The 13,082-nt window shown below is 40.3% G+C and overlaps 1 protein-coding gene across 6 annotated transcripts in view; it reads right to left on the bottom strand.

Moving 5' to 3' along the window:
- The window catches only part of LOC109401243 (WW domain-containing adapter protein with coiled-coil homolog), a 49,657-nt gene extending 37,573 nt beyond the window's left edge, over positions 1-12,084 (bottom strand). For 2 of the 6 annotated variants that reach the window (XM_019673710.4, XM_019673711.4), the window contains exons 1-2: positions 11,319-12,079; positions 10,994-11,018 (exon numbers count right to left, since the gene is read on the bottom strand). In XM_019673710.4, coding sequence (XP_019529255.3) covers positions 10,994-11,018; positions 11,319-11,362 — 69 coding nt within the window. In that variant the 5' untranslated portion in view covers positions 11,363-12,079. Of the gene's footprint in view, positions 1-10,993; positions 11,019-11,318 lie in introns of all 6 variants that reach the window. The other 4 variants (XM_062842769.1, XM_062842768.1, XM_062842770.1 and 1 more) reach the window with 4 other exon arrangements.
- Between the last annotated feature and the right edge of the window lie 998 nt (positions 12,085-13,082).

Below are 13,082 nucleotides of genomic sequence, written 5' to 3'. Positions count from 1 at the left end.
CTAGATGTCAAATCCACAATATTTTCTAGAACTTTTGGTCATTCACACAAAATAAATTTGCTTAATACGCATAATACAACAATATTTTTAATAAGTGTAAGAAGGGTTCTGTTCACCATAGGTGTATTAAATCGGGTTTTAAGCTCAAATATTACAAAGAGATAGTAGCTTTTATGTATTTGATGCAATTGCATTTTCATGCAGAGCTCCTTGAGAAACCAAATATGATCATAAAAAATCTGTTGACAAACGTCTGAGAAATGTATTATGATACATTTTATCAAAAATCTCTCAAAAGCGTAAATTTCATTACTCCTTAGTACTCGTGGAAAGATATCTCGGAAACAAAATGTCCAAACGGCATGAAATTTAATAGCATACTATTTGGATGCTGTAGCTTTCATTTGATGCTGAGAGAACTCAAATCGATTGCACACGGCTGATTCATTTATTATGAAGCATTTTGTCAAAGACCTCTTAAAAAGTTAAGTTGTATTACTCCAAAGTACTCCCCGAAAGATATCTCGGTTACAAAATGTTCAATCGGAATGAAATTCAAAAGCGTTCTTCTAGGGTGCAGTAGCTTTCGTTTCGGGCCTTAAGAACCCGAATCGGTTGATAGACGGCTGAGAAATTTATGGTGATACACTTTGTCAAAAATATCTAAAATAATTAAGTTGTACTACTCCCTAGCACTCTTTGAAAGATATCTCGGTAACCGAACGTCCAATCAAAAAAAAAAATCAATAGCGTTCTACTAGGATGTAGTAGCTTTCGTTTGGGGCCTTAAGAATCCAAATCGGTTGATAGACGGCTGAGAAATTTATGGTGATACACTTTGTCAAAAATATCTAAAATAATTAAGTTGTACTACTCCCTAGCACTCTTTGAAAGATATCTCGGTAACCGAACGTCCAATCAAAATAAAATTCAATAGCGTTCTACTAGGATGTAGTAGCTTTCATTTGCTTCCAAGAGAACTCAAATCGGTCAACAGATGGCTGAGAACCGTGACATTTTTTTGTAACATACATACACACACACACACATACACACACACGCACATACAGACATTTGCTCAATTCGTCGAGCTGAGTTGATTGGTATATGTGACTCGGCCCTGCGGGCCTCGGATCGAAAGTCGGTTTTCCAAGCGGTATTTATACCCTTCTTATGGGTGTAAGAAGGGTAAAAAATGGCGTGGTATTAGCGTGTGGACTTGACAATAAAAAAATATCTTAGGTTCATCACTGCAAAAAAAATCCGGTAAACAATCGAAGTCAGCGATTCACGCCATCAGGGGCAGAAAGGGTAACAGCATCTCAGGACAATTTTCGAAGCCAGAAAGTAAGAAGCCGAAGACAAATTGTTGGCACTGCGGCCAATGAACTTTGTGAAGGAATGCGCTTTCAACAACCTCCTCTGCAAAGACTGCAACCGTGTCGACCATAAGGAAGGATACTGTTCCTGCTCCAAGAAATCAGCAAATCCAGCTAAGACCACTCATTCACCATCAACTATGCATGAAGAAGGAAAGAGGGGAAATCCAGTGTTGAAGCCAAAGGCGTGTTCGTTGTCAACCATGTTGAACACCGGGAAAACAAGCGGAAGTTCGTTACCGTGGCGATCAACGGAGTACCGGTCCCTCTTCAACTCGATTTGGCCAGAGATATCTCCATTGTTTCAGAAACTGTTTGGATGCAACTCGGCAAGCCGGCGATCAATTCATCATCAAGCCAAGCCTCAAACGCCTCGGGTGATCCACTATCCCTAGTTGGTGAGTTCGAATGTGAAGTATCCATCAAAGGAGAAACGAAGCGAGGCAGATGTTTCGTCACATCCTTACGTGATCTGAATCTGATGGGCATTGAATGGATTGGCTTGTTCAACTTCTGGTCAATTCCGTTTGATTCCATTTGCAATCAGATCGTGCCCAACAAACATTGTTGCTGTACAATGGCTGAGTAAACCGCTCTCAAGCTTAATTTTCAAAATTTTGGCTGAATAAGCTGTTATTCAGCTATCAATGTTACTTGGGTGATGCCTTCCAAACGTGAAATCGATCGAGAGATTCAGCAGCTGAAACTCAAGCATAAAGAAGTTTTCAACGAGACCCATGGACTGTGCAACCGCACTAAGGTACAGCTTCATCTCAAGCCCGGAAGTAAGCCAGTTTTCTGCCCAAAACGACCCGTTCCGTTTCATTCCGTACCGTTGGTTGATGCTGAACTAGATTGTCTTCAAAGCCTAGGAATAATCACACCTGTGGATTTCTCGGAGTGGGCAGCCCCATCGGGAGGTGTTCTACAGTTTCAGTCGTTATGCTATCAATACGTCTCTGCATTTACTCTGACCATTTTTTATAGTTTCTTCTATGATTCTTTTAGGACTGCTTCAGAAGATTCTGAATTCATCCATTAATTTGAGCTTGGATTTCTCCCAGAGCTTCTTAATCATCTTAAAAACTTCTCTAGGATTTTCTACTAAATCAAGGAATTCAATTTGGGCGTTCTTTAGATGTTCCTTTTTTGCAATCTACTTGAGTTCTTGCTAAGAACCTTCTAAGATATTCTTTTGTGGGAATCCTCCAAGACTTCCTATTGGGATACAATCAAGGATTCCTTCAGGAATCCTGCAGATGATAATTCTAAAGGAGTTCGTTGTGAGATTCCATCAGAAGGTGTTTCTGGAGAAATCTGTAGATAGAATTGCAAGAGTAATCCATTGATGGAGTACCTGGAGGAATCTTTAGAACGATTTCTTGATCTTTCTTAACAGAAAAAAAATAATTCAAAGGAAACAGAGACAAAAACAAATAGCTCGATTATCCGGAAGTGATTTTTCAAATCTTCGGATAATCGAGCACGACCTAAACAAATACTATTTCTGAATCTAGAATTGTTGCGACCATGGAAAATCTGGCAGCACTATGGTATGCTAGGCTCTCTGCTGCTTCATGTGCGCGTTATGGATTAATTGCACTAGAGAAGCACACCAGCCATCTCGTCCTGAACCGCGTAGGGTAAATCGGGGTAATTTGGCCACCTTAAGCAAAAGTCGATTGAAGATGCAGAAAACAACGTTTAATCTCTCGTACATCGTATGGTCAGAATGTTTCTGATAGTACTGTACTAGTTGCATCAAAATATCATAGTCTAATCGTGTTTAAATGCCAAAAAATGATTTTTGAAAAAAGTGTTGTTTTTGGGTCGATTTTTAACCGTCGGGGTAATATGAGCACCCTATTTTCAATTAAGAATTTATATCGCCTAATGCAATACAAACTTAATATGTTTCGCTTGATGTTGAATCATACAGTATCAACTTAAAGTGTACAGAAAACAAACTAATTTGAAAGTTATTTAAGGTATTAAAACAAGAGAAGTCTTATGAGATGTTTTTGTTCAGCCCTCGTCGGGGTAATTTGGCCAACAATTTTAAATTTAATTTTTCTAATTTACTATGAGACCAAATTACTTCGTTTTAATGTTTCAATCTCTTCAATATCAGGCCAGTATTGGAGCTCCTAGGTGGATTTTCAAAACATACTAGATTTTAGGTGATTTTCCAGTGGTGCTCAAAGTGCCCCATTGGCCAAATTACCCCGACTACCCCTACATAAAAAGAATATATTCTACCTTTGATAGATATTGTCAAACAAGGTGTCTACTCGTAGACATCCCACCAAATACATGGCTGAATTCTAACATGTGATTTTTTTTTGCTAAACTCCTTAAAAACATTCAGAAAGTCCAATCCATGATTCCACAGACCATCTGACCTGACCGTTAAATTGCTAACACAGTTTTAAAACAAGTCCACTTGGTCCGGTATATGTGCTGGTGATGTAGTTATGTTGTGATTTCGATGAAAATCCAATGGAAACTGGAAATTACGATAGTATTTCAACAAGTTTGAGTAAAACTTGTGTTCATTGCTTATTTTGGCTATTCCGATGCATAATTTCCTAAGAGATTTTTTGGTGTTCTTTCGAAACATCTGAGAATGGATCTTGAGATTTTTGCCACAGTTTCTCTCGGAATTTCTGCAGTAGTTTTTCATGGGGTCTCTGCAGGGGTACCACCCGTTACATTTTTTTAGAGATTTTTTCGAGTTTCTCGCTAGATTTCTTCCTGAGATCGTTCCAAAGAGATTTATTCCAAACTACTTCTCGAGTTTTTCCGATAGATTTCTAAGGGGTTTATCGTACGATTTCACCAGGATTCCTCCCGATATTTCTCCAGGAATTTCTAACAAGGAATTTAATAAGTTCCTAAGCGACATTCCGAAAAAAAACTCCTAGAAAAATCTCTGCCAGAACTCCCGGAGCAACTATTAAAGAAATCCTAAAAATAAGCTATCAGAATTTTGTAACGATTTTCGTTAAGGATTTGGAGAAAATCTCTGGGAATAATACAAGGAAAAGCCTAGAAAATGCTTTGAAAGAACTTCATGGGAAATCCCAAAAGACACTAAAAAAACTTACGACATAGTCTAGGATAAATTCAGAAAAAAAACTTCGAGAGGCATCCCAGGACCAATGCTGGAAGGAATCTTTTAAAAGAAGTACCGGGACAAACTCGGAGAGAAATTATAAATGACGATTTAAAAAAATCCCGTAAGAACTTTTAAGAGGTATTCCAGATAAAACTTTTGTAGAAATCCAGGGTGAAACTTTTAAGAAAGCTCATTTAAATTTCCCGAACAAATTGCAGGACAAACTTGGGGTGAAATCCCGGCACGATCTTCCGCAGGAAATTCGTGGAAAACTTCTTAGGAAATCCTTGCAGGAGCTCTAGTAGAAATCCCATTAATGACTCCTGCAACAATTCTGGAAGAAACCGCAGAAAGATCTGCTGGAGAAGCTTCATGAGAAATACTGGAAAGATTCGCAAAAATTCTGCAAGAGGAATCCCGAGATGAACTTTAGGGGAAATTTTGTGAGAACACCTGCAATATATCTTGAGAAAAACTTTTGTGGAGATCTCGGAAACAATGATGAAAGAAACCCCGCGATTTTTTTGGGTAAAACTCTGGGAGCAATACCGAAAAAACCTCCGGATTTTTTATAGGATCCCCGTGAAAGGCTTTAGCAGAAATCGGCAAATATACAGAAATCTCGAAAGATTCTCAAGGAAGAATCCAGGAAAGAATTCGAATTTCGGTAAAATGCCAGTAGGCATCCGGAAAAATCTCCGGAAGTAATTCAAAAAATAAATACCAAGAAAAGTGGCATGGAAAATACGAAAGGAATCTTGCGAGAAACCCCGGGAGGGATTAAGAGGTGTTTCTAAAGAAGTTCCAGCAGGGTGTTGACTCAATATTGAAAATGAGCCTTCAGGGTGTCTACTCAAAAGATAAAATAAAATTTCCCAAGGCCTCAAGTACACAGAGTCAAATTTTTGACAATAAATGAATCAAAGATCAAACAATCTACATATTTGACACTAATAAAAATTCGATAGAGTCAAACAAAATGTTTCAGCATTGGTTTCTTTTTGGACAAACAAGTTTTTTTTTCAGGAGTTGAAAAATAGAAAAAAAATAAGACTTATTTATAAAACTTAGTTTACTATTAGATACGGAATTGAGTCACCTTCAGCAACTCGAGACGACTATGGAAAAATACTCTGTCACACGCAGAAACGGATACTCTGAGCTGAAAATAACTTTTGATATGCCCATTGTGTTCTGTTAAGTCAAATTCTGTTAAGGAATACTTCACTCCACGAATATGTACCCCAATAATTTAAATAAAATCTATTCAGAAAAACAACCAACAGGTCTTTTAAAATTGACGCCAAAATTACCACTAGGATGTACGACAGAAATTCTTTCTAGAACTTCATTAAAAGAAAAACTTCTTAGTTGTTGTTTTATAACTTACAACAAGAGCTACTGCAGATGTTCAGATCCTGCAGACATTTTAATCAGAGTTGCACAATATCAGTCTTGTCAGGTGACTACTGATATTGCACCATCGCATCGTCACTATCACTCCTGACCGTTCAATATCAAAACGACAATGACAGGCAACGGCTTGATATTGAACCGCACTCTAGATCACAATCATTGCAACTTATGTGATATTTTAGTGGTTTTCGCCGAAAAACGAACTTTTTTGTGGCCAACATGCAAAACTTGTTATTTTGTACCACATCATTATTATTATTATTAAAACATCAACTTGGTAAATCTTCATTTGGATTTTTAAACGAATTTTAAAGATGGCCTATCAGTGATTTTCACACACCATCACAGTCAGTCCAGTTCTGATGGAACAAGGAAAGTGACGGTGACTCAATAGAGCGCACGCTGATTTGGATTGCAGTCGGCCTATCAAAATCAGCGATTTGCTTACCATTGACAGTGATAGAGTGCAACTCTGGATACAACTACGAGGAACAGCTTAGCTCTGAAAGAAATCACGGGAAGAATTCAATGAGAAATATCTGTTAAAATCCCAGAAGACACTTCCACAAACACTGGAAGAAATCTTCGAAGAGAAGTTCCAGGAGAAACTCCTAGAGAAGGTAAAACTTAGAAATAAACCCCGCAAAAATCTTCAAGAAATATTCCAGCTGAAACACCTGTAAAAAGCCAGAAAGGAACTCTAGAAGAAAGAAATTTGCTTGAAGATATTACAAGAAAACTTTGGAAGAAATCTCGCGAAGAACTCCTGCAGAAAATTCTTGTAAGATCTCTAATTGAAATCCTAGAAATAATTCTGCTCCAGGAGAAATCGGTCGGAATTCAGGAAAAGATACTGAAAAGAAACCGGTAGTATATCTATGATACCCTGGGAGGAGTTCCAGCAGGTATTTCTGGAAGTTCCTGAAAAAAAAAATCATACGAAATTTCTACAAAAATCCTTGTAGCGGATTTTTTATATGGAATTCAACTTCCAGGTTCATCCACGTCTACGTCGTGGAATTTGCAGCATATTATCGGTATCGTCGGATGTCGGAAATATCTGCTAGATCTAGGGGAGCTTTCTTTGTGTTCCACGACCACGATTGTCCAGATACCTTCTTGTTTTAAGTTGCTTTTTAATTTTTAACGTCTTCATGGAATTTCTTCTCTCGTTTGTCGGGTGAAGATCACTATTGTGATATACCCTTTTGCTGTGAAGTACGCAAGTTATCTCAGTAACATATTTGTCACTGAGATACCTTGGTATCGACTGAACTCAAGACCATCTATTATTGATGAATAGAGATCCTGAGTTACAGTATGTGAATCCCCCATTCTGGCGAGACTAGCTTTATGAAGCCAACCACGTCCTTGGGAGATAAGATCCATATGTCAGCAGGCCCTAAAAAGGGCTTGCTGAGAACTTTGAACCTACGTTGAGTGAGTGCACTGCAATAGCAGAGGATGTGTTCCGATGTTTCCCTCTCCTCGTCACAGAAGCGGCAATTTGAGGTTTGGATTGCTCCGATCTTTTGTAAATGGTATCTGCAGGGGCAGTGTCCAGTTATTAGACCGGTGTAGATGTTGAGATCCCTTTTGTTGAGACCTAATAGTTGATGGGTTTTCTTGGGGTTTATCGTTACGAGCCTTTTGGATTGGCTTGTATGGGGAAGTGCATTCCAGTTTGATGTGATTTGACTGACCATATATTTGTTCAGTTCCATTTTACAAAGCAGTCTGAGATCCCGCAGAAGGGCTCAGGGCCAATAAACCTTTCATTAGATCCATTCCTGGCTAGCTCATCAGCAATCTCGTTTCCCTCTAGACCCGTATGTCCTGGGATCCAATATAGGTAGACTCGATTGTGTATGGATAAGTTTTTCAAAGCCAGAATGCATTCCCACACTAGCTTTGAGTTACAAGTGTAGTTATTAAGCGACCTAAGTGCCGCTTGGCTGTCAGAGAAATACATATTTTTGCAAACCTATACTTTCTCCTCAGGCATAATAACACGCATTCTAATATTGCATATATTCCCGCCTGAAATACTGTGGGCCACTGAGATTTTTGTTCTAGGGCCATAGATTCCGGAGCCTGTCAGATTATTCATTTTCGAACCATCTGTAAAGAAATTTATAGAGCCTGTTGGAACGCTGGGTCTAGGTAAGTCATAATTGACTACCGTTTCCATCCAGTCACTACAAATTCCTATTGCGGGATTTATGGCAAACTCATTTAATATGCTGAGGTGACCCGTAAGGTCTCCCGACAGCAGTGTTTCGAGCAGTCGAGTATGACACCTAGATATTTTACTTCGCTTGAATAAACTAGTTGTGTATGATTCAAGAAAAGGGGTTTCAGTTGGACCTTCCTCCGTTTGGTGAAAGGGATAATGGAAGTTTTTGTAGGATTTATGCCTAGTTGTTCCTTTTGACACCAGGAAAAAGTGTGATTTAGGGCAGATTGCAATCTTTCCACGATAACACTTTCGAATTTGCCTCGTACAATAATGACAACGTCATCAGCATTTCCAATCACTTCGAAGCCTCTTCTCTCTAAGCTGTCTAGAAGCTTCATCCACCACCAGTGACCACAACAAAGGAGAAAGCACTCCGCCTTGCGGACACCCCCTTGTTGCTTTAACAGTAATGTATGAACCGCTAAGCTCAGAGGAGATTTTTCGATTAGCTAGCATAGCATGTACCCAGGTAACAATGCATGGGTCGAATTTTCTCCTCAACATTGCTGACCCTATAGACGAATAAGAAGCGTTATCGAATGCGCCCTCAATATCAAGAAATGCTAAGAGCAATTTCTTTTGCATTAAGTGTTTTTTCGATCTTTTGAACTACCGTATGTAGTGCCGAGATCGTAGATTTTCCACTTTGATAAGCGAATTGGTTTTTTGACAATGGCATTGCTTTCATAAATTTGTGATTTATGTACTCGCACAGTACCTTTTCTATAATTTTGAGCATTACAGAGGATAAACTTATCGGCCTGAATGCTTTGGGGTTGGTTTTATCTTTCTTTCCTGCCTTCGGAATGAAGACAGCCCGGATTTGACGCCAATCGTTGGGTATATGTCCCAAAATCAGACTCGCCCTAAAAATCTCAACCAAAACCAAGGGTGGAACCAGTGTTTTCTCCTCTTTTCGGATCAACGCTGGGAATATTCCATCCATACCAGGAGATTTAAATGGCTCGAAGGATCTCACAGCCCTCTCAACCCTGGCCCGAGTGAAAGCTTCCTTTGCAACCTTTATTGCGTCTTTTTTAGATCCAGAAACCCATGATTGGATCTCTTGTGGACCTGAGACAGCAATTCCAGTGCCTTGGTCGCCGATGCTCGACTCATTGAATCAGGGAAGTGGATCTTTAACAATTCACTCAGTGTATCGCTAGGCTCTACAGTGAGCGAACCATCCGTCTTTCGGAGGCTACCCACACCATTGAAGTGGTCTTTTGAAAGAGTTTTTTGGAGTCTGGCCACTACGGGTGTATTCTCTATGCTTTCACACATTAGAATCCACGATTTCCGTTTGGCTGACCTTATTTCCTTGTTGTATGTTCGTCAGGGCCTTTCTGTATAGGCTCCAATCGCCGGTTCGCTTGGCACGATTGAATTCCCTACGCGCAGTTTTCCTAAGCTTCTCAAGAGTTTTATTCCACCATGGAACGTCTCTACTCGAACTAATTGATTTAGTTGGACAGCTCTCTTGGTAGGCATTAAGGGTTTTGTTTTTAATGGATTTGGACGCATCTTCCAATTGTGTAATGGACTTGATATGACTTTCTATGATGTACTCTTCGGATTGTAGGATAGCTGAGTAGGATTCCCAATCAGTTTTCTTAGGGTCTTTAAACGTTTTTTCTATCGTTAGACCCCCTTCCCATTCGAAGATGATGTGTTTGTGGTCTGACATTGATATTTCTTCAGAAACATGCCAATTTTTTCTTTATTTTATCAGAGATAGACCGACTACATAGAGTTAAGTCATGGAATTTAAAGCTACCGGTAAAGAACCTGCAGCATCACGAGAAAAATATTTGTTTTGATACTTTGTTCTTACTATCTACATACATGTTTGTAAAAGCTCGTGTTCGAAAGACGAAAACATTACATACTCGAAATCTTGTTTATTCATACTAACAATTCAGCTCCATAGGGATTGACTCTTATTTTGTGTAGATCTACAAGTAGTAAAGTTCACTACTTCTTATCCATACTAAGTACCCTCTGTTTTATTTTTGTAGCGTAGTAAAATTTCCCCGAATATTCAAGATAATCCTGAGTATTTCAGGATTTTGTTTAATGTTAAATGAAGTTTCCAGAAGTTTTCCAGTTTACCAGGTAGTAGACACCCAACGCAAATCTGTTTTTGTTGGAATGATAGGATAAACTACTTGCTTGGCAATGAATAAAATCGTAAAATAATTGACTAAAAGGTTACACTCCCAAATGGATTTCAACTTTTCCCAAGCAGCTAAAACACTATTCCTCCATTCCCTTCCTCTGATTTGATAACAAATTTGCAGTAAATTATAATTCTGCACCATAAATGCACTTGTAGTGATGCTGCTTCTAACTGTAATTATTGGTTTCTTTTATTTACACTCCTCGCGCTGGGGCAGTGGAGAACGGAAGAACGGAACGAAAGCTTAGCGATCCGAAAAGCAGCAAGAAACAAGATCGTCGTGATTAATGGCGAGGGGAAGGGGAAAATAGGGCAAGTTGCATTACATTTTCCAACAGTGGCCTCAGCCACCAAATGATATGATGGCGAGAATGTTTGGAAAGTCCAAATTGATTGATTACCTCCTCCTCCTCTTCCGTAGAGAAGGCTAAGGTGAAAATGTCGAAATTACAATTACTAAATGCATTTTCCGGAAGAAATTTACATCCGGGAAAGGCAAAATATCGAGATTCTGATCAATTTGTGGTGCGACGTTTAGGAAAATATAGCACAAGAGAGTCGCAGCAGAAAAAATCGATTGATTTGACCCCGGATCTTTTGGAGCCGAGGGACGGGAGAGGGGAAAGGGATGTGTTTATAATTGTGCGAATTCCGATAATTACCTGATACTGATGGGATTGGTGGTACCTGTGGCAAAGGAAGAAACACGGAAATGGAATAAAAACAAGAATTAGTCGCCAGTCGGTGCTGATAGTTAAATTAAAGTGCAATCAAAGGCAGGCGAAGGCAAATTTCACCAACCATGACAGCAGAGCCGCAGAGAAAGAGAAAAATGAAGGCAAAGCTGCTTTCGCCCCGTTTCATTTTTTTTTTCGTGTTGGAGTGTCAAATTTGCCTTCCCCTGCCTTTTTCGACTTTTGTGTCGGAGGAAATCTTCCGGAATGTCCCGGAAGATAAAATATGTTGGAAAAAAGAATCGGATTTTACCCATCATTTAGTAAACGCTGCGGTTTCCTGGCATGCATTACCATTTAATGCACACACACTCTCGGAAAAGGTTCCCGTTTCTTTTTCTGCTGCTTCTGCTGGCCCCCAGGTTCTCTTTTCTCCTTACGGCAGCCCCTCGACACACAGGAGAGGGCCACTTGGGAAGAGGACACCTTTCCCGATTGCTGACCAAATCCACTAGTAGACCACTCCCGCGATGTCCACCAGGTCTTGCCACCCGAAAATGGGGCCCCGTTCCGTCCGGAATAAAAGTGGAAAACGCAAAAATGGGGGTACAACAAAAATTGCAGCAGCCCCGCTTTTCTTCGTAGTCTTCTTTTCTCGCCTCTCCCCCAGCGCTCCTCCGCCAACAAACCTAGCCACCACGTAAATGTGTGTGTGCGTAGTTCCCTACCAACTAGGCTAGAGACGGGACGGACGACCGTCTGCCCAGAGAAAAAATTTCTTTCTAGCTTTTCTCCACCCGTCCGCGGAATTGCTTCCGGTGCCAATCGCGTCGGAAATGTCCCCCGAATCCAATCAGCACTTGCCGCAGGCCGCTTCGTTCTTTCGGGTTCACTTTTTTTCGCGCACAGAGTCCAAGCCACGGAATCCCTGATTAGTCTTTTCCGAACACACTCTCGATTCTTGTTACTGCGCTACGCCGCCATCACTGCTACGACGAACGAAAACGAATACGCGAATGCCGAGAAATAAAACTTCGCCCGCGCCCGTTCGCTGATGGCTCCGGGTGTGCTCTCTCGACTGATCGCGTTCGTCTACGCACACGGGGTGAAACGAGACGGACTGATTGGGGATCGGCGGTTCTCTCTCCGCTCGAACCGGGCGAAAATTGCGTGCTCGCTCGCTCATTCTCACGCTTTGACAGAGCTGTCAAAATATGACAACCAGCCTCGTCTGTCGTCTGAATCAGACGTATGAAATGTCACTTAGCTAGCAGAATCAGACGAATGATTTCTCGCGAAGCATTTGAGGAAGGCACATCGGTTTCCCTTTTCTATTGGTGATTTGATTTTGCATGAAGAAGAAGAAAAGCGATGATGTTTTGAAAAATCCCTATCCCTATAACACAGGGGAAGATTTTAAAATGCCTCTATTGACGATCATGCGCCAAATACACTCAGTAGCAAAAAAAAAGCCGAGCTGAATTTTTCTTGCAAAATCCGTCATGTTCAATCTGCTGCAACTTTGACAATCATCAATATTTTTGGCTGAAAATTTTAGCAATTTATCATCAATGTATTGATAATGTATGGACAAAATTTCAAATTGATATAAATTATATATTATGAGTTATAACAAACTTATATGAAAAAATCCATTTTTTGACATACCTTTTTCAAAAATCCGTATTTTCCAGTGAAAAATTTAAGAAGCTTCATAAAAATTTCATTGCAGCGTCAGTAAATATAGGAAATGTTGTGGTCAACATTTGAAATGCTTTCATCCAGCGGTTTGGGCCACAGAAAGCGTCAAAGTTGAAGTACCACTGTGGTTGCCTACAGTTTTCACTCCATATTGACCACGCTGAAACCAAAGATAAATCGTTGCTGAAACACCGGTGCAGAAAAAAAGCCGAGGTCAATTCGTTCCTTTATAGAGCCGATGCACACGGGCGGCGCGTGCACGCAGCGTGAATCAACGCGCGTCGTCGCAGCGTTCCTGTGGGGCATGCGTTGACATTGCGTGACGCACACAGTGCGGCGCGGTTGCGGTGCGGTAGCGTTGCGTTCTCGTGTGCAT

Source organism: Aedes albopictus, chromosome 3, assembly GCF_035046485.1.
Source record: "Aedes albopictus strain Foshan chromosome 3, AalbF5, whole genome shotgun sequence".
NCBI classification, from domain to species: domain Eukaryota; kingdom Metazoa; phylum Arthropoda; class Insecta; order Diptera; family Culicidae; genus Aedes; species Aedes albopictus.
This window is presented reverse-complemented; position numbering and strand designations above follow the sequence as displayed.